Source organism: Balearica regulorum, chromosome 5, assembly GCF_011004875.1.
Source record: "Balearica regulorum gibbericeps isolate bBalReg1 chromosome 5, bBalReg1.pri, whole genome shotgun sequence".
NCBI classification, from domain to species: Eukaryota; Metazoa; Chordata; class Aves; order Gruiformes; family Gruidae; genus Balearica; species Balearica regulorum.
In genome coordinates this window covers 31032980-31060171 of record NC_046188.1, presented here as the reverse complement: position 1 = coordinate 31060171, position 27192 = coordinate 31032980, and the positions used below count along the sequence as shown (strand labels likewise).

At 37.8% G+C, this 27192-nt stretch overlaps 1 protein-coding gene across 3 annotated transcripts in view; it reads right to left on the bottom strand.

The window, feature by feature from the left end:
- Positions 1 to 27191, bottom strand: part of PRKD1 (protein kinase D1) — a 159330-nt gene extending 132139 nt beyond the window's left edge. For 2 of the 3 annotated variants that reach the window (XM_075754072.1, XM_075754073.1), the window contains exon 1: positions 26714 to 27191. In XM_075754072.1, coding sequence (XP_075610187.1) covers positions 26714 to 26740 — 27 coding nt within the window. In that variant the 5' untranslated portion in view covers positions 26741 to 27191. The remainder of the gene's footprint in view (positions 1 to 26713) is intronic. The other variant, XM_075754075.1, reaches the window with a different exon arrangement.
- Position 27192: the final 1 nt, after the last annotated feature.

Sequence of the window (27192 nt, the reverse complement as noted above, 5' to 3'; positions counted from 1 at the left end):
CATACAGCAAGTGAGGATTTACGTAACACAACCACGTGAACAAACAAAACACCACAGTCACCAGCAACTATTTAATATAATAATGCCTATAAGAAATTTGTTTTAATATGCTCTGGTCAAATCTGTCGTTATCTCAACCCTTCGGGCCTCATGTTGGGCACCAAAAAGGACTGACGTGGTTTAGCCCCAGCCGGCAACAGAGCATCATACTGCTGCTCACTCACTGCCCCCACCTCGATTGGATGGGGAGGAGAATCAAAAGAAAAAGGTAAAACTTGTGGGTTAGGGTAAGGACAGTTTACTGGGACAGCAAAGGAAAATGAAAACAGCAGCAACAATACTTATAAAAGAATATACAAAGTGGGTGATACACAATGCAATTTGCTCACCACCCAGAACCTGATGCCTAGCCCGTCCCAGAGCAGTGACTCCTCCCCAGACAGTTCCCCCCTTACATACAGAGCATGACATCATACAGTATGGAACATCCCTTTGGCTAGTTTGGGTCAGCTGTCCTGGCTGTGTCCCCTCCCAGCTTCTTGTGAAAATTAACTCTATCTCAGCCAAAAACCACAACAATGGATTAAAAGTTGTCACTCAAATGTCTTCATGTAGTCTTGAAATTGACAGGTTTGTAAAACTGATTTACACTTTTTGATTTTGGGGAGGAAGGATTACCTTTTCATTTTTTTATATACGTATGGATTTCTGTTGCTAAGTCCTAATTACATTAATCTATTAAGAAAAGATCTCTTTATAGAGTTTGTACAAATTACCATTGCAAAAATAGGAAAAAATAACATATTTTCATATTTAGTTAATATATAAAAAAATTGTACCTTACAGAGTTTTTTCACTAAGATTTGGCATAGATATCCCTCAAGGAAACTACAACAACTGATTTCCACATAATTCAGGCAAGATAATCTACTATTTCAGATGGTCCATAACTTCATTCAAATCCATAATGTAAAACCAAGTAGTGGAAACTTACGTGGATAAATACAAAATTCATCATCTTCATCTTTTCTGAAGTTTTTTTAAGGCTCTTTTATTGGTTAGGTAGGGTTGAAATATAGATTTATTATTATTATTTCTTTTCTTAAGAAAAGGGGTCAGCAAGGCTATCATGATGCTTTAAAAAAAAAAAAGGCAACATATATTTAGTAGTAAAAATAATGCAAGATAAACTACTCATTTATTTCCTACCAGTAGCAAGCTGGTGCTTCCTGGTAAGAAAGGAAAATAATTTTAATATGTTTAAGTGGGACCAAGAAAAGTGGAAAAATGAGAGAATTTCATTTTGAAAGTCATGATGCTACACAACTTTATAAACACTTTGAAATTCATTATTTGAATTTAAAGACATTTTTGAATAACATAACTACACCCAAAATGCCTTCAGATTTATGAGTCACATTTGATTCACTTGTAGCAATCCACTTTAAAAATAAGTTGGAGAATGAATTGAGGAACTGTTGGAACTTTTAACAAAATATAGCAGTGTACACATGCCTTATGCTTTTTTACATACCATGAATTTACATGTTTGAATATTTTTCTCCTCTCTGGATAAAGTGATTACATGCAGATCACTCTTTCATTCCCCCAGAAACAGTGTGATTAATTTTTAAAGAACCATTTTGTCATTAGTTATGGATTTGACAGAAGCAAAGACAGCTGAGGCACATTAATGTTGTTTCAGAAAGCAGTGGGTGGAAGATAAACAGTGTCTGAAACTCTGGGACATAAGCGAGTCTGCACACAAGGAAACAGAAATGTGACAATAAATACAGGTAAAGTGGTGGAAAGAGATATCTACTTTTTTACCTTTTCCCCTGGTAGAAGAGAACAAATATCCACAAAGACAAATAACGCCTTCCAAATCATGTTCTTGTTTCTACAGCTTCTAGCTGAAATTAGTCTTTGTAGCATAGTGGCTCACTTAACTGGCTGTACTACAAACTGGCACATAGCAGAGCAAATCTATGTATATACCATGAAGAGCAAATGTGACACTTTTTTTTTTTTTAAAACAAAAATTCAACCAAGAAATCCAAAAGACTTTTTTTCCCCTGAAGATTTACTTCTGTAAATGTATTCATGGCTTTTCGTTTCCTTCTTGTATTTAACAAACATTATTAGTTGATCATTACCTAAAACCATGGACAATGGTTGCCAATATGTTGTTCCCTTTTAGTAACACAGCTAGTCAGGGGAGTCTTCAACAACCACTTATCTTACCACAGAAAAATAGAATGGTTTGGGTTGGAAGTGACCTTCAAGATCACCTAGTTCCAACCTCCCTGCCATGGGCAGGAACACCCTCCACTAGATCAGGTTGCCCAAAGCCCCATCCAACCTGGCCTTGAACACTGCCAGGGAGGGGACAGCCACAGCTTCTCTGGGCAACCTGTTCTAGTGCCTCACCACCCTCACAGTGAAGAATTTTTTCCTCATATCTAATCTAAATCTACCCCCATGCAACTGCTGCCCAGAGCCTTCCTGGGCTGAATGCACCAGACTTCATTTGCACTTGGAAGCCCTGGACCTGTCTAGGACTCGATCACCATTCAGGAATCCTTGACATCACACATAACCCCAAATAATCTAAACTTAGTGAACATCACACTATAGATATCAGATACATTAGTAGGGAAAAAGAAGTTAGAAGTAAGACTATAACAACCAAGAATGTTGCCTAGAATATGTACACAAAGACAAGAGACCAGAGAAGGAACATCAAGTGAGGAACAGAACTTAAAAGTTCTTTTTTGTTTTTCAGGAAATGGACACGTACATTTCTGCGACCTTAACTTGGATGAAATTCTAACAAATGACACAACTTTAACCACAGAACAGAATGCTCTACTTAATGTTGATACAACTCAACATGCACAAACAGACTGTTTATATTTTTATAAGTGACATTTAATGGGGTTTGTGCCTCTCTGTTATTCTTCCTTGCATATTAGACCTTCAGTAAATCACTAAATTAAGTCTTGAGTAAATCATGTCCCCAGGTATGCATCTGGAAACACTGTTAATAAAATTCAAAATTGTTTCTGCAAACATTAAAAAGGAAATCAGTTTTCTGATCAAAGTAGAACTTTCCTGATATAACCATTAAAAACCACTTACAAATGTTTACTGAAGTGCAACCACAGGTATAGGAAAAGGCATTGCCTTCAGCTATGTTTCTTTTGGTGAACTGATAAAGTTATTGAGAGCCAAGACTACATGCTGAATATTTACTGTATTAATAAATCATCTAAAAATAAACTAATTTGATAAACTATTCTTTCTATATCTTCAATTGCTATAATTAATTTCAGAATTATACTTTCAAATACTGCACGTACCACAAGAAAGTTCAAAAACTTTCTTGAAAGCTGCAAGAAGTTATCTTCTATCTGTGTATCAGTGTCATATTCACAGAGCCAGTACTACAAGCCAACTAAATGTGCAGTGTTGGGTACAATAGCAGCATGGTCCTTCAGTAGTGTGGCCCAGAACTCTCTTTTTGATAATTCTCTTTGAGAGGATTTAGAAAATGGTTGTAAGCTTTGCATAAATCACAGTACAAGAAGACAACCAAGTGCCAGTCCAAACATTTTTGATCCCCATGATAATAAATCAAATTAGTCCATTAAATTTGTGGATACCTGCCACAAATCACTCATTGAAACCCTCCAAAAATTCTCTGTACAGGAGTCCACGCAAAATGGTTTCAGGAATCTGACTGTACTTCAACAATTGACAGTCCACTAGGATGGCAGAAGCCGCAGTTTTCTATTCTATTCATGTTCACTACCTTATTTCACAGAATCACAGAATGGTTGAAATTAGAACATCCTCTGGAGGTCATCTGGTCCAATACGCCTGCTCAAGCAGGGCCACCTAGAACCAGGATCATGTCCAGACAGGTTTTTAGTATCTCCAAGGAATGAGACTACAACCTCCCTGGGCAACCTGTGCCAGTGCTCAGTCACCCTCACAACAAAAAAGTGTTTCCTGATGTTCAGATGGCACCTCCTGTGTTTCAGTTTGTGCCCATTGCCTCTGGTCCTGGCACTGAGCACCACTGAAAAGAGCCTGGCTCTGACTTCTTTACACCCTCCCTTCAGGTATTTATATCCTTTGATAAGATCTCCCTGAGGCTTCTCTTCTCCAGGCTGAACAGACCCAGCTCTCCCAACCTTGCCTCATAGGAGAGATGCTCCAGTCCTTAATCACCTGTATGGCCCTTCACTGGACTCTCTCCAGTAGTTCCCCGTCTCTCTTGTACAGGGGAACCCAGAACTGGAAACAGTACTCTAGACACTACCAGTGCTGAGTAGACAGGAAGGATCACCTCCATTGACCGGCTGGCAATGCTTTGTCTAATGGAGGTCAGGCTACCATTTGCATTCTTTGTGGCAGGGGCACATTGCTGGCTCATTTCTGTTTAAAAAAAAAATAAACAAATGAGGAAGTAGTGACTAAAGACCACAGTAAGGATTAAACACAGTAACATGTACAAAACATGCTTTATGAAATAGGATAGGGAGATGGCTACTCATCGGAACATTACAGGAGGAAAACAACTTGGAGATCTCACGCAAAACAGCTTAAAGTATGGAGAATAAACCAGAAGACGTAGTTGTTCTAATGCATAATTAAGACTGAATTAGCTGGTGAAATGGCTCATATGACTCTTAAAAATGAGCTGTATCAGTCTTCTAAATAGCCAGCAGACTAATTCAAAGCACAGAACTTTAATTTCTTAGAGATTTAAAAATAGTACAGCAGGACACAGAGACATATCAAGGTTAGTGGCCTGGTCGCCTGAAGGGATTCTTTCAGGTGCAAGTGCACTTTGCATCCATGTACACAGCACACAATGAAATACATCACTGGTGCATTCAGCACAGTTTCCCAATAGTGCAGCCAAAGTTGAAGCTGTGCACAGGAGCACTGCACATGCAAGGCAGACAAAAGGTACCTCCTATGCCAGAGAGAAAGTGTATCTTCTCAAAGCTCCCCAAGCAGTATGCTCCCTGTGCACGTACACAAGTCTGTACAGACGTCTGCTCTGCATCACTCACAGACGTGTGGCGCACACACCTAGGACCAACACCTGGTGCAAATTTCCCACAGGTGATAAATGCACAATGTGAACATATGCTTCTAGATATGTAACAGACTGCCCAAATAAAATCCTGGTTCCTTTTTCTTTGCATCTTACTAGCCAGAGGCACCAGATTGTCCCTCAAGTTCTTGGAATGCATTGGTAAACATTATTAAAAGGTGAAAAAAATAGTAAAAGGCTCTTCAAATTCTGAATACAACCAATAGAAAGGAAATTACTGAGAATGAGAAGGTGAAAAGCACTTTGGCAAAGAGCAGTTATAGCATGAATTCACATTCCTCAGAGAGGGTAGGAACGAGAAGAATAAAATGAAAGCAATCGCCTTGCAGTCCTCAATAAACTCAGAGTTGAGAAAGTCTCAGGAGGAACCCAAATCTGCAGTTCCATTAAAAAAAATTAAACCAACTGAAGAAAAAAACAGTATGTGCACTAAAAGACTGAACTAGGCAAATCATGTGGTTTTGATTGACTCAAACATAAAAAGAAGACATTCAGAAAGTGGAAACTTAGTTTAATTAAGAAGCTTGAGTATAAAACAACACTATAAATATTTAAGGCCAGGCAAAAAAAAAAAAAAAAAAAAAAGGCACAAGAGACTGCATTAGTAAAAAGCATCAGCAATAGGAAGTAATAGTTTTGACTACAGTTGTATATTCATAGACATATAATGAAAGTTTGCCTACTACTCTGTGGGGAGATCAGTGATATCAAACAGGCTAAATTTCAAATGTTTTTCTTCATCAAGCTTCATCAAAAACATTCACCAGATGACTAACCCAGGCTGGAGAAAAAGAAATCACAGTACTCATGCGAAGTAGATGGTTTCAAAACAGGATGACTCTCAAGAACTTCATCTAGCATTTTATAAAACAATTCAAAGCAATTTTAGTACCCTTTGCAATTGCATTTGAAAATTCATGAATGAATGCAGTAAGGTAGGACTTAATAAAAAAACATTAGATTTAAAAATCAGGGGAAAAGAGAGGAATTGGGGAATTACAGACTAGTCAGCTAAACTTTCATCCTAAAAGCACAGATTACTTCTATGAACCTGAAAGACAGGAATTAGATGGCAAACAATCTAAACATGGTAAGAATCATTTGGTTATCGCAAACTAAATCTAACTTCTCTGATAGGATAATGTGAGCTGTAGAGTTAAAGGAGAACCAACAGAAGCCATGTATTTTAACTTTGACATCTCTTCAAATATTGTTTGACATGACTGTCATGGTTTAACCCCAACCAGTAACCTAAGCACCACACAGCCACTCGCTCACGCCTCATGGGGATGAGGAGAATGGAAAAAAACCTTGTGGGGCTGAGATAAAGACAGTTTAATAGGATAACAAAGGAAAACAACAATAATAATATACAATATACATAAAACAAGTGACGCACAAATGCAATTGCTCACCACATGCGGAAGGAAAATAAAACAACTCGATGCCCAGTCTATTTCCAAGCAGCGAACCCACCTCCCAGCTAGCTTCCCCAGTTACATATGGAGCGTGACGTTCTATGGTAGGGAATATCCCCTTGGCCACCCTGGGTCAGCTGTCCTGGCTGTGCTCTCCCAGCTTCTTGGGCACCTGGCAGGGCTTTGGAAGCTGAAAAGTCCCTGACTTAGTGTAGGCACTACAACTCCCTAGCAACAACTAAATACATCAGTGTGTTATCAACATTATTCTCATCCTAAATCCAACACACAGCACTATACTAGCCACTAGAAAGAAAATTAACTTTGTCTCAGCCGAAACCAGGACAATGACATTCTTAAGAGGCAAATTGACATTATTTACCTGAAACAGTCTCAAAACAGAGACAAAACTGATTGGATAACTAAACCCAGATGGAGTGCTTCGCACTGTCAGAAAGTAAGGACATGCTGAAGGTTAGGAAGGACAGGTTCCAAAGTGGTACCTGGTCTTGGTCCAGTTCTTTACAATTATTTCATTAACCCATTTCTGGATGATGGGTTTGGAGAAAATTCTGACCAAATTTCCATACTATATGAAACTAAGATGGACAGCAAGCACATTAAGAGACAGGATTAAAATTCAAAAACAAATGGAGAAGTGACTTGAAGAAAAGAGGATGAAATTTTACGGGGACATGTTACTGGAAAACAGTTTGAGAAAAGTAAGCATGGAGAAGACTGGTTAACCTAGCACTTCTTCAGAAAAGGATTCCGGGGTTACATGCTGAATAGGAATGAATACATAATTTTTTTGAAAAGATGAGAATAATGGTAGGAAAACTGATTTTGCTTCTCTAAAACCATTTCTTGATGTCTCACTCCACCTCTAAAAGAATCATTAAAGAAATAGATGTAGGTTTATGTCTGGAGGGCAACTATTATGTTAGCTTATTCACACAGGCTTGTTTAACAAAGATCTTAATCCCATACTCAACAGCAGGCTGGCAAAACCAAATTACACATATGAAAATTTTACATAGAAACAACTACCATTAGAATCTATTAACTTCCTCTTAGCACCTGAAAGCATTATAAAAGTCAGTTGATTCCATTTCAGTTTGGCCTTTGTTTCATTTACCTGCCAAGCATGCAGAGTTATTTGGTTAGTTCATGGACTGGGACTTGGGGTGGGAGGACAGGACGGGGAGATGACAGGGAGGGTACCACCAACTCTGTAAAAATATTTGATTTATTCAATACACAGGCAAATTACACCTAGTTAGATTCTGCATGATCAAAACTACTCCATCATATAAAATAGTTCCATTTCATACAGCACTGTAAATCTCTCTCTCTCTCTGTAACCCTAGAACAGTTCCATCTGACAGCTGCTACAGTGCAAATCAGTATGTATCAGGAAGTCAAAAATACCTCAATGTTTTTTAAAAAGGTATTTTCTGAGCTCAAGTATAGTATATCCTAACCAAACCCTCTTCTCATCAGAGACATACTTCCTTGTGATTGTCCCAATATTAGGAACAATTATTCCTAGAGGTCAAGTTTCGGGTTGTTTGTTGTCCTTTTTTTTTTTTTTTTTTAAAGTAATCCTCCATGAAAATTCTAGTTTCATGTATTCTATCAGTTGTTTAAGCCTACATCTTACAAGACATTTTTCTTGGTGTCTAGCTTATCATCTGTTACCTCACAAAAGAGCAGATACAATCCACTTGGCAAGTGTCTTCAACTAGTAATCATAAAAATCTTACATCAAAAGATGGTATCTCAGCTAAAAAAACCCATCCATGTCCAACCTCAATGATTCTCTGTGATATCTGCTTAAAATAAAGTGTACAAGAAAATAAAAAGTATTTATCTTAAAACTTAAAAAAAAAAGAAATAATAATCTTTGGTATCAACACAAATGAAGCTGTATTATTAAAAACACATAAGCTAAGCAACTAGGTGGAACTGCTACCTGCAACTAGGTTTAGTTGTAGCTCTCTCATTAGGCTAAAACTAGCTTCTATTTGTGGTGTAAACAAACTTGTAAAAATAAAGTGTATGTCGTTACTTAAAATTCTATTTTTACAAACATCCATGAGCAACAAAAAAACCACCACAAGGACAGAAATATGGTTGTGCTTATTTTTCTTTACCAAATAAAGTTTCTCAAAAGGACTTTTAAATTTTTTCTTTGACCATAAAAATTGATTCTGCTGGATCTTCTATATTATTATGGATGTTACAGTGAAAATTGTAAAAAGTGAAGTGTGCACTGCAAAAGAAAGCAAAGCAACTTCATTTTTCATGCTGTCTGAATGAGATATCCCAAATTCATTGTCTCAGTGCTATCAGTCACTTTTTCATTGAGCTGCATTAGTCTACGTAACAGATATCATGCTCAGTATATATTGTTGGGCAGGTGTGCGCCAAGGCGCACAAGGGACCTCTTCGAGCCCTAATGCCCAGGCCTCCAAGAACGCGGCCATAGCACCCACCTGCATCTGAAGCTGGGAATGATTCCCAGTCTAGCACAGAAGAAACCCATGTTAATGGAGCTTTTACAATGCACAGATAACATAGTGGCAAGTTATGTGTTTTCAAAATATTCCAAATGTTTTCCACACGTATTTTAACTGTATTCTGTCCCTTCCCTTTCTAACAACCTTTTAGCCAGACTGCACAAAGCAATATTATGCAATGAACATTTAGGAGAATAGCGGGAAGTCACTGACAATTTCTTTAGCAATCATGTATTAATATAATGCATTTGTTCATCTATATTTATGCAAATTTTTTTTTATCTCATTCAAAGTGTTTTAGAGTATTGTTATTAGTCATGTTGACTGATTTCTCGGAAAAGTTACACTAACTTTAAAAAAGTATGTAAAAGTCATCTTTAAGAACCCAAATTTTCCTGTTTCATTAACAATATAGGTGGTTTATATTATTTTATATTAATGACAATTCAGGTAAAAGAATATGTCCAGCGTATGCTTCAGGCTATGTTTTTGTTATTAGAAGGATTCCAAACAAAAATATATGGATAACTTTTACAGCTGTTTTTCATTAGGTGCCCTTCATTTATTGTCCAGCTTTCCCAACCAAGTCACTGCATGACAGCCTTCAGCACTCATTTTCTAGAGGAACATTTATTTGCAGAATTTTGCCTTCACCTCTTTATCGTTGTACGATTTTAAAAAAGCACAAGCTGTCACCGTGTCTTGACATGAAACAAAGACAAGAAATTGGACCTCTCATTACAAATACTCTTTTGTCTGAAGAAGTGTTCTATAAAATATTGTGCGGTTCCATTTTCTGCATTACAGCCCTATATCTGCCTACATTCAAAAAAATACTAGTTTAAAAATTTTATTTCAAAAGCAGTTCCCTTAATTTCTTGGAAAAAATATAGAATCCACCTGGTCAACGTTTACAAATCTGATAGTTTTTCTCTGAATTTCAGGATGTTTAGGGGGTTCTTTTGCACAATATGCACAATAGTCCAAACGTATAATGCAATCACATAAATATTTGTACAGAGCTGTCCTCATATATAAGCAACACTGCACAAAATATAAAACTATCGCTTTACTACACAGCATAAGAGAATTAAAAATGAAAAGTCAGAGAACTCTATTCCTGTGTAACTAAGCTACACACACTATATATTCTAAAATTAACAAAGCATTAATTACTATCACTATAATTTACCAAAATGATCATATTAAAATGATCATAGAAAAGTGTAGAGACATATTGTCAAATGAGTTGTAATCCAATCTAACCATAGTTTTCTGGAGCAGGTGAGATTGTGTATATACATGCAGAAATAAATAATTATTATAAAGTGTCTTTAAAGTGTCACAGATTTTTTTTTCCTGAAAACTCATTTAGATGCACATCTATCCTTTATATAATATCTTCATTCAAATTTGCCATTATTAATCTCAAAGAGAACAATACTTTGTAGCAGAATTTAAAGGGGTCTGTTCTTTTGAGGTTTTGTTGTTGTTTTGAGGACTTCTTAAAAAAAAAAAGAGAGAGAAGAGATCACAAATTGTGTTCAGTTTAAACTGCATCTTGGAACAATACAAGAAGATGCCAACACATCAATCTATCATGAGAAGGGACAAGAAAAGTGATCTTGCTCACGTAAGAAAGATGCTCTGCCTGTAAGAGTCATAGCCCAGATCCTGAGATGCTAGGAGAGACAGTGTGATGAAAGACATTTAGAATAAATAATTAATTTAAGAAAGCTCATTAATATTCTATCAATATTTAAGAATTTACACATAACTAGGGAACCTAGAAACAGCTCCTTTAATTTTGCCTGCTGAGGCAAATTAGAAGGCAAAAGAGAATCTAAGGATGCACAATGATTTGCATCCATTGAACCTAGTAATAATAAAGCTTGATTCCCAATAGATTTGTCTCATGATTGTTTGTAAATTCTGATGTAAAATTTTCTACGCTTAAGCCAGTTGAAATGTCTGTCTCCCATATGAATTCTTGGCAACCTAATAAGCCTGAGCTCCAGGGCAGCCTACCTTCAGTCAGATTACTTGGCTCCTTGGTCTACCCAGATGTTGGTCTCTTTGAAAAAACAGAAGAACTAAATTGTCTTTGATATTTCCAGTCTTCCATCAAATGTAACTGAACCCAGCCAACAGGAAAAAAAAAAGGGGAGGGGGGGCAGAGGGGGAGAGGAGCGGGGGGGCAGAACTGACAGAAAAAGGAATATGACAGAACATCAAATGTGTAGTCTTAGACTTAGAAAACCAAGATCTAGTTTCTTCCAGCGGTGTCCACTCCACTCTCCTGTCATTTGTCCCCATTCCCTCGCTGGCCTTTCAGAGCAGCTGCGCAGTAAACTGGATCAGATAACCGACAGAGAAAAAGTTAAATGCATGCTTAAGTGCTACATACATAATATTCAGTTCAAAAGAAAAAACTAAGTGTTCTGAAAACTCAAATGTTTACATACTGAGCAATTATCCTAATCACTATTATATGAAATAAGGGAAGAACTGAATTATGTTTGAATCGGATTAAAAGACTGTCCAGATTAAATAGCTCCATATACAGTATATATACCTAAACAGAAGCTTTGACTTACTGAACTGAAAAGACTTTACTGTCATATTTTTAAATACCAAGAAAAACTGTAAGCAGTAGAGAACACTAAAGTAATTGCAGGGAATGGAATTATCTTTACAGATAACAAAAATATAGTAATTTCTCTTTTTTAACTTTTTTAACCTCCTTATCAATCTTTATAGGAAATCCAAGCATAAAGGTACAAATAACTTACCTAACAACAATTTTATTTCTAGTCTTTCCCTGGAGGTTTAAAGATATTTTTAAAATAAATAAATAAATTTTAAAATATAAATCTATAAAATGCTATGGAAAAATAGTATTTTACTTCCAAAAGAAAAAAATAATTAAATGGCATACTAAAGCATACGAGGGAAATTGCAACTATTTGCAACTTAATGGAAATCCAACATAAGATAAATAAAACAGATTCCAATATGAATCTGCAAGCTGTGGTCCCCAATACTACCACCTAAGAAATTGAGTAAAGGAGTAAATTTAGAATACTTTATTGCACAAACCCACAGATTGCTATGCAGAAAATATAAATTTTACATAGTATGAAGAGAGCTTTTTTTCAATTTTTATCACTTAGAACTGCAATCATTCAGGTTGGAAGAGACCTTGGGGAAGTCACCTAGTCCAACCAGATGTTTAAAGCAGGGTCAACAATGAATTCAGATGAATTAGAAAGCTCTAAATTAGAAAACTAAAGGTACGCAGCTTCAAAAAGCTGAGTCAACCACATTAAGAGTTTACAGCAGCATCTTTCCAATGACTATGACAACTGTATGCCCCCCTTTTGATAATAATGGGCTGCTAAAAATAATTTTCCAGTGAGGTTTTAGCTGCTATACGTACTTCCGTACTTACACATCAGTTGAAGTCACGAGAAATATGAACCTGGAACAGAAAGGTTTTGGCCATTCTTTATTATTTCACCGGCAATGTGATAGCATCACAAATCATTATATTTCTACTCTTCTTTTCCCCTCTTGCTTACTTAGGGGAAGACATAGCAAACTCCCTGTTTCAATGAGCAAAACAACTGCTGTGACAAAGTCTTCAATGAAACATTCCCTGTCATACGCTTCAAAACAGAACATTTCGCAGAACAAAGACCAAAAAAGAAGAGAGGTCGCCTACCCTTACTGTGCTGACGTTTCTGTATTTTTCAATATAAAAACTTCAGTGACAGTTTACTCTGATAATATGAGAGCTACTTCTGGCTCCTTGAAAATCAGAAAACTATAGAAATTTCCAGGGCATCAACAGCTGAAGAAGAGTCTTAAAATAAATAAATCTTCCCTTAAAATTCGGAATTAATTTGAAGGATTTTTTTAAACAAAGAAAAAGTAAAGGGAAAAAATAGTTTTCTACATAAACATAAAAAGTAAAATTTGACTATGTGTTAAAATGTTTCAAAAAAAATGCAAACAAAAATACATGAAAGCACCTTGATTTTTCCTGCAAACTGACATATTTTCATGCCAAGAAACACCCAAAACACAATTTGTATATCCATATTCTGATATAACCACAGGAAGAAAATAAAAAGCTTTCAAAAATGTCTAGTAACACTGTCATTTCAGAGGCTCTATACATAAAAAAAATTTGTAAGAAATTATTCATCTTTTCTTTTCTTGAAAAGGGTAAGATATCCTTTTTGACATTTGCTTTCCATTGACATTTTTAGTTACATTTTTCTTGTCTGCATAAAAGTAGTCCTTCCGCATTATACCACTGTCTGTGGAAATTACTGAAGAAGAATACTAAGAAATTACAAATCAGAAATATTTAACAATGTATTAGAACAAAAGGCAACTTCTTTGTACCTAGAAGAAACTATAATAAATACAGACCCAAGTGCAGAATTAGCACACAAAATTTGAATATTCAAATCAAGAATTCATTCACAGAATTCTCATAAGACTTCCGTGGTCAGAAAAATGCCTAGCAGCATATTTTACACTCCACACAAATTTCTCACACAATTTAAAAATCAATCCTCAATACACACTGTAGTTAATGCTACTATAATTCATTGTAATCCTTTTTAATTATTTTCAACTAGCAAGTATCTGTATACTACTAATCATCACATCCTAACATTTTAGAAACATTCTAAGGATATATTACATAAATATTCATCAGTCTTTCAGGTTTATATCCATATTTTTGTACTGTAAATTCTAAGATTCATCAAAAATCATTATATATAAAAACTTCTACATATGAAATTCTTAGATATTTTACACAGAGTAAACAATTCTGTTAAGATTACTTATAGTCAAAATCCTGCTTTATTCATATTTAGTCCTCCTCAGTATCAATATGCCGTTCAGAAAGGGAAACGAATACGTTAGGGAAGGAAGCGAGTTGTTCAGTGGCATCCATCGCCAGCAGGAGCCAGAGAAATTATCAGATACACGTTTCCCAGACTCAGTATTTGTGTATCCCTTAATACCAAAGTTTGTAAAGCCAGCATAGCAATGCATTTCAACATACCTGAAGATGTAAACTTCAAAACATTAGTAGCAGTGCTTACATTATAATTCTAACTACAAAGATTATTTCCTCAATACAGACAAAATAATGTGTGTGTAGAGAAAAGTTCTCTCATAATGCTACAATCACATACATAAGCAATTCTTTATACACTAGAGAAAGAATAAAACCAGAATATTCTAATTTAAAGCTTCACCTATTTTCAAATTGTTGCAGAGCTGATTGATCAACTAATTCACATGATCTGAATGCAAACTTTGGAATCAAGTAATAGCATCTGTCTTGAATTAAAAGAAATGGAATAGTTAGTAATCTTTATAAATATATTTGTAATTGTCATGAGGTTCAGTCTCCAATTTTTTTTAAACCTCTTGTCCTGTTGTTCATCTGTACTCACATAAGCATGATATCAACACGGCAATGACATTCAACATTCATTTGGATTGAATATGTTGGGAAAAGAAGGGGGTAACAATCAAGCCACACTAGTGAGAGAAGTTTATGCACTCCTATTCAAAGATGGAAGTTAAACTTTGACTTGCCTTTTGTGAAGCCTCTTTCTCGCTATATAATGATTTTTGCTGTTTTCAGAACCTCCCTCTGTAGGGCTAAATAGAGGGAAAATTGGTGACGTTATTACTCAAAAATGATTTCTTACCAGAAAAAGAAATATGCTTCCTAAATTAAAGGTAAACAATGCAGCTGCACTCATCAGCAATGGACGAGATACACCCAGTATTTTAGGCAGACCCATGAAGGGTTGGTTTTCTTCCTTCAGATCTTTTCCTGAGGACATCTCCATATACATTCTAGCAAGTTTTTACATATTGATTATTTACCTCCAAATAAGGAAGCAGACATTTGCTGACCTTTTAAACCGACTATATGAAGTTTTTGACCAAACTTTTGGCCACCTTTGACCAACAGGTCTCACTTTCAGTAGCTTCAGAACGTTTAGAAATTCTTGTTTCACACTTCAGTCTTCAAAAGGGATTTCATCCTTATTCACTTACCTACGTTACACCCAAAAAAGTGAAACTTGCCAAACTGTCAGTAAAACTGCACAAATTTGTTTTTTCTTTTATTACAGCATAAAGCACGTACTTCTGGGTAACCAAGATATTTAACAAAGTTATGTGACCACAGTATGAAATAGGACTTGAATGTTACCAAAACGTCAATAACATTCTTAAATTTAAACATACAATTGCACATGCAATTATGTGCCATCTGTGAATGCACAGCACGTTAAGATACCTTGAACAATCGGCAGCCAAATTTTAGCTTAGACTGTATGCCCTTAGTTTACTCAATGGCTGTGTATCAGCCCAGGCTATTAACTTTGGATGCCTAAATTACAGTGTCTGACCATTTGACGAGCCTGTTAGAAGCATAGGAAAAATAAAAAACAGGGAAGAGAAGGAAAAACAAGAAGCAATACAACAAACACTAACTTTAGCTTTGCCATCACCTTGGCCTTCCTTCTAAGCACTAATAGCAAGCTGGGGTCTAAATAATGCTCTTTTTTCCTGTGGAACATCTCTAACATGCACACGTCCCTCCCTGCGAAGACAGATAAATCAAGCATGTCCTCATCAGTTCACTTCTCAAGCAGTATATTGTCTTCCTTCCCTGAAAAATTACACATTGTTCCACTTAAAGCAATCTTTGCAGCAGATGGGTGTATTACTTCATTTTATCATTCCTTCCTTTCATCTCTGCACAGACCAACCCTTCACCATTCCATGAGGACAGATAACTCAGCAGGGCTCCTCCCTTGTGAAACACTATTTTTTTTTAGTGTTCTAATCCCAAGATGTAAGGTCTTTATTTCATATTGAAAAGACTAGTGGTTTTTACTAACCATTCTTACTAAACCACAGGTTTCCATGAGGAACTTCTGTGCTTTTTCCCCACAACCCAAAATGGATTTCTCATAGGGGTTTCTTCAAAGATACTGCTGATAAACTGCTGGTTTTAATGCTGAGATATCATTCCATGTCATTTAAGACGTAGTGTAATAACCACCTGTCCAGTACACCTTGACTGCAAAGTACTGAAGGGAGGGACTTCTCCCCTGTACACAATATAACATATAAACAAGGCTCTATCATAATACAGGCTGCTTAATATCTATTTGGTATCAATGCAACAAATGTACACACATAAACAAAGATTCAAAAGCAGCATTAGAAATAGTGTTTTTCAGCTGGTTTCTACCTCCTCTTTAGTAGGTATACTTAACTAACAGACATAACTTTTAATTTTTATCAGATTAACTTTTAAATATGCAAATCAGAGACAAAGAAGAGACTACACATATAACACAAAGAAAAAAAACCAGAGAATTATTAAAGCCATATATAGGCTGTCTCGACTGCTGACGTGTCTGATAGGGGAATGCCACTACATTAACTTGAATATTAGTTTAATTATTGACCATTGGTGAACTGCATATTCTGAGAATCACAGAAACATCAGAACCTCTGGAAGCTATCTAGTCTGACTTCTTGCTTACAGCAGGACTATCGCCAACACAAGGTTTTATCTACCCAAGTCCAAAAATGAGGATGAAGTTTCCACCACCTTTCTGGGTACCTGTTCTAGTACTGCACTACTCTCCTAGCAAAGAAGGGTTTTTCCCTAGTGTCCAATCTGAATCTCTTTCAAACCATAATTTGCAGCCATTGGTCTGTCACTAGCTGGAAGAATTAGCTCGATCACCTTTGTAACTCATCTACAAGTATGTAATTAGTTCACATCAAGAACTAATTCAGCACCAGAATACAGCTCAGAACCTCCTCAGTTCTGTGACAGTCGCCAAATAGAAGAAATCAAATGGAAGGAAGAACAGGAGGTTTACACTGGATGATCATTTAACCTAGATTAACAACACAAAGTCAAGACCCTGGCATTTGTAGATTTGAAAAATGTGTCATTCTCTGGGTCAAGTTCACATGGCATGAAAAGAAAAAGCATGACCATAAACACGGATTGAAGATATACTAGAGATACGTTTCTAGATGTAGGGCACAAGTATTTATTTTCCAAATTGTTTGATTTTACCATATTTTCTGCCCAACAATCTGTTACCTGGTTGCCTGAACTCTTTCTGCTACAATGACTTATCAAGCTTCTTACGACAAACAGGACAGCAGACATACTGTTATATGAAAAGGACAACATAGAAACAGCAAAGTTTAATTTTTCTTGGGAAATGAGGATTAAAAGCATGTGGTCTAGAATCAAGAGATCCTCTCCCCTAATCTAATCCCACCACCTTCACACAAGCACACATGCAGACTCTTACCAGATTGTTTCAATTTTCACTCCACCTTTTTTTCTCCTAATTTTTTTTGTGTAGGACAGCCAACTCTGGGAAAAAATGCAGTGAAAACTATGTGGGTTTGGAACTAGACACTCCTACTCATATTCTACATACTTTGCTGCATCTCTTCTTTTTAGAGGTAGTATAATAAATGTACCAGAACAAATCCATAATTTCACACGTATTGCATATACCCGAGAGGTATTATTGCGTTTTATGATTTTAGTGTACGATCTTCACATTTTCCTGGATGTAGTTGATTTTGGGTAGCAATATGAAATCCTCAGACAGATAAAATCAGCACTTACAACATTAGATAGCATGGTCTCTAGCACACCTAGAGTCACATCATGCAAACAGACAGCAAACCTGTAGTGCAACCCTTTAAAGCTGATGTAGAGGGGGACCGAACTACAGAGCAAAACATGGCAATTATTATGGCTAGACTGAAAACAGTGTCGGTAACTCATACTGTCCTCCTTATCACTGGGGTTTCCTTAACCCCACAGACCCTCATCCCATGGATCAAAGCCACAATTCAAAAAGTTTAAATCACATAAACAACCCTTTGTAGCCCAAGGATCTATGGGGCCTTCAGGACTGTTTCAGTCTGAATACAGACCATAGCTGAGCATCCATAAATGACCTAAGGACCTATGGTGCTGCAAAGAGGGAGACCATGGTATACTATACCATTATGGTTCACATACAAGAGTGATTTCTATTTTTATCTAAAAGGATTTCTTAGGTGGCAGGAAAAAGATAAGGCAATATGAAAGTTGCTGGTTTTAAGGATAAGCATCTTTCAGGCAAATTGCCTCATAGCCAAATGTTGCTCCCAATCCCAGCTGTGCCTTGTCTGCGCTTTTGCAACTGACAAGATGGTAACAAAAACTATTTCTAAAACTTGAAAAAAAAAATATTTCTCAAGGTTGACTTGTTTTTTATATAACTTTAAGAGAGAAGAAACAGAACATGCTTTCAGACTGCACAGGACATGTTCAGATACAGTTTCTTTTAAAGCACACAAGATAAGAGGTTTAAAGCTGGCAACCATGGTCATGGTTTGCAGCTTCTCCTTGTATACCTTGTGATTAAAATTACATTGGAAAGATGTTTTTGTGTCAACCACTAATAAAAGCCTCTAAATGCCTCTCTTCTTCTCTTAGGAAACAACCAAGATCCAGATTAGATGAAGTACATTCACATTTGTTACTTTTTTAAAAAATAATACAATTTGATATTTGATAAGTTTTGATCAAAATAACCAGCTATGTTCTACTTTCAATATCACAACACTGTTTCTGAGCTGGCTCTGACTGCGAAAGAGGCACACACAGCAGACTATGGCTATCTAAGAGAGACAATCACAATACCAATACACATTTTGCATGGTGGGAGAAGTGAAAGCTTACCTCTTGACCAAGTTTTCCACAGCTGAAGAAGAAAACAGAATTACAAGGAACAAGCAAAAGGAACCCACAAATACATGGAGGAAGAGAAAGTACAAGACAGTGATATACACTGAAATTTGTTTCTATGCATATATCACTGTAATATGTCCACACACTATAATGTCACACTACATTGTAGCGTGACACACTACCCTACTTTTCTAATCTCTGCATGTTGTTCCAGCAGATAAAACTAGAAGAGGATTTAGAAAGCAAAAACCTGCTTCATGAAGTAGCTAACTTGGAAGTGCCACACTTCAAGGTTTTATACTTTAGAAGTTCAAAGACAGATATGTACAAGTTATTTTAATCTTGTACACAGTTTCTGAGTGACATCAAGTCTGTCATCATCTTAGACTGTTACCATGGATAGAAATACTTAAAAGGAAAAAAGTCCCAAAAGCAAGAGATTGTTTAGCAGTACTACAAGTCTTGTATGAAGAAGAAAGTTGAAAGCCTGTGAAAGAAATCTGATTTGGTCTGCAAAAATCCTGGACATTCACAGGGACACCACAAGCCAGAAGAATGTAAACAAAGGTGACGCCAGACAGAGGACTGAGAAGTTCATGCTGGCCCCACCAGCCAAGCATAGAAAGGCATTGCATCAAAAGTCTCCTCTCACAAAATGGTAAAGCACAGTGAACACAGCATGTACGGAAAGAAAATCACTGTCAAAGATGGTGTAAAAGATATCTTAATGAAATGGGGAAATATTTTTTTTTATGTTCTCACATAACTCACATTCTTTTGGAATTAATGAGACACGGTAACAAAATTCAGGTAGCCTTTCTAGCAGAACCTCTACAATCAACCCTATGTAAAAGACACTGAGGTCTGACATTGAAAAAAATGAAAGAAGTATTTTACTGGAACACACCCTAAAGCAGATTTCAAATCTATCCCAAACCTGACAATTTGACATTATGCAAGAAGCATATAGTAACTCTAGAAGACAGTTTGAAAGAGAAGTCCTCCTCCAAGCGGTAAGAGCCAAATAGAAGTCAATTGCTAACACTGACTAAAGACACATATACAGCAACACCGTTGTATGGGGAGGATTAATCAAATATTTCTAGAGAATAGATCAACCTGTGGCACATGCTTCTGTATATAGAGGCAGAAACAAAACATTTCCCAACAGCTGCAGAGCTTTTAGAAGTCTGCACTGGCTAACTAGAATTAATTCACCTACACTTTGGATAAACACTTGGGAGATTTTATTTATATACCTTAATTGTATGTGTATAACTGCAGCCATATTAGATAATGTCAACACAAACCTGTCTGATGTCAACCAGAGGGCAAAGTCAAGATGTTAGCCCTGTAGCACTGTACAAAAGTAATTTAAAAAAACCTACAAACAATGCATGTGCTCATCACAGGTTGCTTCAGATAGACAACTCTCAGTCTCACTGTACTTAATTTATCAGTTGTAATTTTCAATTTTACATAGCCATATCTTAAAAGTCCAACAGATGTCCTTAAAATAATTGCTACCATAGAGTCACAAAACAATACATATATTTGGTAAAACTTTTGAATTGAAATAGTTTCATATATAAAAGACAGTAAAAATAAGAAACCAGAAGTCACAACATGCCGGCTTAAAGAAGCGTGCTTGTTCCTTGCAGGTAACCACAGTATAACACACACGGTAACCACGTAGCCAGATTTCTCCAAACACATTAAAAAAAAAAAATCCAGATAAGAAGAACAAATAGTTTTAGATGTTTGTTAGGGATTTCCAGAAATCATGGGAAAACACCTGTGGACAAAGTCTGCACAATTCCATAGAGGGATTTCACACACACATAATCCACAGCACAGATCACTCGTGTATAAGCAGCAAACCCACGGCACCTTCAAGATGCACTGGGCTTACTGTGCGTTCTCAGGTCATCTGTGCGGTTTATGCCCAGTAAGTCTTGCATCGGACAGATAGTCAGACCTCGGGTATTTCAAATTCACTGAGTACATGTCATATGATGTCCACATATACACTTCTATCTGGGAAATGTTGCAACTTATTAATAAAATTCCATCCTTTCTCTGGCAATGGAGCTTCATCTCATCGGCAATGAGAGAAGCATCTCATATGCTTATTCATCTTCTACTTTTTAAAAATCATTATGGAAATTATATATATTTCCTGGGGGGTATCATCAGTAGGACTAACAAAAGATTATCACAAGACTCCTTCTATAATTCCTTTAAAAATTAAAATTTAGACTGCTTAGGTCACAAGCTTGTCCTCTATCCAAAGCTCCATCTTATTTCTTATTCTGTGAGAATTCATTTAATAGCCTTTAACCTTTGGCAAGGAATTTCTCAAACACCATAGATAAGTTTGTGGCATTAGACCAATTTTCCTCATCTGGATCACTGACAAGATAGATAAAGTCAGCATTTCTTAACACACACACACACACACCAGTTTCTTTAAACTAATTCAGACTGACTACCTTTCATCAAAGCTATGCTTTTCCTAGTACGTTCTCACACATGCTCCAAAAGTAATTTTAAACTGATCTACAAACTACTGTTTACATACACTGACTTACAGTTTCCAGGGTGGAGAATAATAAATGTAAAGTCAATAAAAGATTAAACAGTAAATATCAAAAGTCTCACTTGAGTTTATAGGAGTGAGATTATTAGAAAAGTACTTTCACTTTGGAATATGTTTATACGCATAATGACAAGGGACCTCACATTCCTCAAATGAAATTTTATAACTTGGTGTTTTCACAACACAGATGGAAGGAAGCATTCCATGCAGAGAAAGACTCACTTTAGGGAAGAAAGTTTAACATTTTGTTACCAGCATACACCAGTTAAAGACTCCATGAGAACGTAACAATAACAGATAAACGGTACATCTGTACTAACTTTTCCAGAACATATGAAGACTGTGACTATAGCCAAAAATGTAGTGAGCATATGAAATACCTACATCTGTGTGTTTGTATACAAGTTTTGGTCAGCATGGTAAAAACCTGTCACAGGTTCTCTGTTTAACCTAAGGCTAAAAATCCTTCTTTCTAGTATACTATTTACCCTGAGTCCCTATCCCACTCCAAAGGAAATGATTTCATTACTACCAGGCTCTTGTTTATTTTAGAAGAGTTTGTAGATTTGGGGGGGGGGGGGTGGGGGGGGGGGGGGAAGAGAGAAATACATCATCCATATAAACAAACCCCGTATGTTTTCCATGCCTGCTTGAAACCCGTGCAGAAAAGGATAAACATATTTTCACGTCAACCTTTAGAAAAGCACCTTTCTTCAGTTAGGCCACAAGTTTAGAGAATTGGGCCTGAGAAAACAAAACTAAGCTTATTTTTGGTTTCCTATTTTATTTATTTAAGAGTAAGTTAGAATTCCCTTACCAAGGACAGCCAGAAGCACAAGTGGATACATACCTGTTCCTGAATGTGTTTGGTTGGATTCTCAGGAACACTTTAAAAAGGTTCTGGTTGATTTGTGACAATTCTCCTAATTTAACACTGAATACCTTCCACAAAGGTGAACCTGGACACAGTATTCCAGTTGCAGTATGCCATTTGAACCACTTCTTTAGTACTTTTCTTTTTGTCCTTTCCCCTTCCCAAAATGGCCTATCTTTCTATCACTTTTTTTTTTTCTTCTCCTGTGAAATTTCAGAACTATCCAAACCAGTGAACCATCAGCCTGAACTACACAGGGCCTGTGCAGATCAAATTCTGTTTCCTCTGTTTCAGATCAAATTTTGTTTCTTGTATTTGTTGTCCGTGTTTCCTATTCCTCGCAACTTCTCTGCCTTCAAATACCGAAGGCGTAGCCAACTTCTGATCTTAACATCTGACCTAAGGACTATTTTATAAAACCCACATTCTCAAGTCAAATAACATTGCATCATATATTTACTTAAGAACTCAAAGTTTTCAAAACTTGGCAATGCCACCGCAGTAGCCAAACACATCGTATGTGAGGTATAACGATGGCAAAGAATTTCAACAAACAGAAAATATAAATAATGACTAGTTTCCCCTTTGAATTAAAATTGTACAAATTTGCATTAAAAGTTGTATAAAGATTCCTTCCTTCGTCTTTTGCTAGTAAAAGGGATTTGGTAACATGATCATTCCAGACAATTAAAAATATGCCACGCCTCTACTTAGTGCGCTTCGCATTACACTTTTGCCCTGGAGAAGTGGTTCTATTGTGTGCAGCTAACCCAAAAAGGGCAATAATTCAAACTATTTATCTTCAGAAACAAAGACTGTATTTTACAATATCCTCCCACTGTTTCTTGTGGGGGAGTCAGCCTAGAAGTCAAATACTGACACACAGTTTGCAGTTGATCCTCATTTCTTGTCAACTACATCATCATTTAAATGCTAAAAATTCCATTTCAAGTGAAGAGAAAAAAAACCAAACCAACCCCACATGAACAAGTCTCGAAGTTTTCACGTCACTGGTTCCAAGAGATACAAATAGACCACACAAACTCAAAGGAATCAAATTTAGTTGTCTTCAGAACAGTTCTTAACAGATTTAAATGGTGTTTGAATTATGCCTGAAACTGGTACGTACCATTTCTCCTTCAGATTTGTTTAGAAAGTTTCTATACGACTATCTTAGGACGATACTCCTGAAAGAATGCCTCTCATGGACAATGGAGAAAAAGGCACAGTTTGCTCATTCCATTTTTCACATCATATACATTAGATTATTAATGTAATTATCCTCTCTACTAAAATTAGAAAACCTAAACCTTTGCACTTCAGATGTTGTTTAAAGTCCACTAGTGTAAATATATGCAAATATATGTTATATCTAAATATAAACTTCTAAATTATACATAGCAATAAACAGTTTTATATATGTGCATGCATGTGTATAGTATATACTATTTATATACAAAGCCACCATGTAAAGATACAAAGATATGGTGGTTTTTATCCATATACACACCTGTACACGTAAACACATACACACACACATCCTCTATGTTAACATCCTACTCGGGCCTATATATGCTCCACTCTGCACACTTTGAGAAGCTTAGTTCAATTTAACATAAATTTTGAGCAGCACCAAATTAAGTTGGTGCACAAATCTGTGCATAATAAGGGTCATAAATATCTTGACTCAGGTATACCCACATTACCATGGAAGAGGCCCTCTATAAAACAGATCATCTGACACTGACATGTGAAGAGAATTTGGCACAATCCTAAAAATAAAGTTGTATACAAGACAACTGCTTAAATATTTAACAGCACACCAGAGACAGAGTTGATTTTAGCAGTCTAACATGACAGCCAAAGAAAAAACAAAATCACATCTTCTCATCCTTATATACTGCTTAAACAATCCAGACCAAACAGAGACTTTGGGACAAAATTGTTTACCTGGTAGGACCACTACTTTATAGACTCAAAGAAACTTGAAACTAGTGTGAGGTATCAATAAAATATTCTTTACAATATAGTCTCCTGCTTGATTGTGATAAGCAAATACATCTTTCTTATAAATCAAGACTAAGCAATGCTTCAAATCATTTCAGGAAAAAAAGAAAATTGTGTCTTTACACCATATAAAAAGTTACCTCTCAAACAGTTAGCTTCCATGTAATTTTTTTTTTTTAAAAGAAGGTCTCTGCCAATATGCCGAGTAACTTTGTATATACAAACCATCCTGTCATGTTTAGTAAAACAACATGTGTGTGTTAGGGAAGTCATGTATACGGACATACTTGCAGGTTTAAGCTTAAAACAAAGATTCTGAGGACTAAATAGCATACAAATTAATATGCAGAGTACAGGAGGTAGAGGCCACCACTAAGAAAAAAAAAAAAAGGCGCCTATCTTTCTTGCAGTTTTCCCTTTATTTGAGCCACTTCCTTCTCAACAGCCTTGGAAAAGCAGACATTTGGGCTCTGCAAAACTGTGACTAAAAGAAAGTTCCTCGTTCAAGTGCGCTCTGTAGAGAAGCAGCTAAATGATGCTCCCTTATGTAGTCAGGAAACTGCAACAAATTCAGTGTTGAAATATCTATGTCAGTACTTACTCAAATAAGTCTGACTCTTTGAGCACAAGCCAACACATTTAGTTTTCTTCAAACAACGGTACATTATTAGGAAATTAGGATTAGATGAGTTTATAGTAAACCCATAATAAACTACTCAAGCACAAAAATATAAACAATGCATGCAACAATGTTAATGTTTCCATTATTGTTAGCACAATAACTTATTAATGGTGAAATATTAAGAGTATTTAAGTTGTTTCTGACATATGTGATCAAGTAACAAGTTTTGGCCTAGCTTTGAAAGCAAGCATGGTAATGTTAAACAAAAGGGTACGTCTGTCTTCAGAACTGAATTTAATAAAGCAGGTAGCCATTTCTTAAACTAAGAAAAAAATACAAATTTAGAAATGCATATTTCATAGTTTTTTGAAACTACTTCATTAGTTGCTCTTCAAAAAAAGGAAATTCCGCTATTTAGTGAAGTTCAGGCTAATGGGATGTACAAACAGATGTAAGGCAAAGCTATCAATTTAAAAAAATATATATGTATATATACATCCTTGCCTGAAATTATTTTACCTCAGCAAAAACAAGGGGGAAAACCCCAACTTTTCCCATCATAACCATCCTGAATATTCAGCCTTTTTTTTTAACCCTTTGCAATCAGTATGATACTTTTATGTCGGTTTTTTCACACAAACACTGACAAAGTAAAACTTTATTTTAGCATGAGCACGATTGTTAAAACACAGAAATCGGAAGAGGCAAGGCGAGCGGAGGTTCAGACGCAAGCCAGGTGGGTTTTACCGTGTTGCGCGAGTTTTACCAGACTCCCAGCGAGCCGTGCCTAGCGATGCTACCGTTTCCAGAGGAGCAGCGGCGAGGGCCGCCCCCGCAGGCGGTGCCACCTTTGTTCCCCGGGGCTACCGCAGCAGCCGGCCGGCGCTCCCCACTTTCCCGCCGAGCGGCCCACCGCCGCCCGCAGCAGCTGCCGGCGAGGGGCTGGCTCAGTCCCCCCCCTACGCCGCGGCCACCTGCCAGCTCCCGGAGCTGGCACCCGGCGCCAGCCTGCAACCGCAAACCCCTCTCCCCCCCGGCGCAGCGCCCACCCCCGCGGCCTGGCACCGTCCCACGGGCAGGCAGGACCGGCGGCGTTGCGGTGACCCCCGGCTCACGGCTCCGGCGGGCTGCCCTACACGGAGAAAGGAGTGAGAAGCGCTGCGCGCCGCTTTGAATCCTGGGCTCTCAGGGTTGGTTTTTCCTTGTTGCTGTTTGCTTTTTTTTTTTTTTTTTTTTTTTCAGTGGAAAGTTTCCTCTCGCAGCAGAGGCCGGGACAACGCGCAAAGTGCCCCAGGGCGCCGCGCTGCCATCACAGCTGACAGGTTTCTGCCTCCCCCCTCCTTCCGCAACATTAAAAAGCAGGCAGATAGATCCGGCTGGGGGTTGTTTTTAATAACATCTATTAATACAGCTAATTGTAGCCATTGCCAACAAAATAAAAGTCAAGCTCGCATGCGAGCATCCCGCACGGAGCCTCCTCGGTACTGGGGCCAGGGGGGCGGCAGAGGAAGAGCGGGGGGCCGGGGTGAGGGAAGCGGGGCCAGGGGCAGAGGAGGAGAGCCGCAGGAAAGCTGCGGTCGGTCTCGGTAGCCCCGGAGCCGGGAGGCCGGGGAGAGGAAAGTTTACAGCCACCAACAGCGCCCGCGGTCAGCGGGTCCGGGGGGCAGCGGGAGTGGGCTCGGATGGGGGGGTTTCTTCTTACCTTCTGGTCGACGATAGAGCAAGCCATTTCCCGGACGTGGGCGAGGCTGAAGTCCCCCGAGGAGTCCTGCAGCAGCAGTACCGGCTCCCGGCTTAGCCCGATCTGGAGGTGGAAGGCAACGCCGCCGCCGGCAGCAGCCCCCGGCGGCGGCAACGGGCTGGCGGGCCGGATCAGCGGGAGGGGCGCTCATCGAAAACTTCCCGCCGGAGCCGAGAGGTCAGGGACGGAGGGGGAGAGCTGGGCGCCGCGGTGAAAAGTTTGCGGCCGCCCTGGAGGCGCCGGGTGAGTTCCCTCGCGAAGTTTCAGGGAAGTCCCGCCGAGCTCCTCCCGGGTGAAAATGGCGAGGGGAGGGGGGGTGGAGGACCGGAGAGGATGCAGACAGGAAAAGGCGGTGAGAGAAACGCGAAGGGGGAGCCCGGCCCAGCACCGCCGAGGTGGTGCCGCCGCTCCGGCTGTTGGCGCTGTTCGCGGCGCGGGGG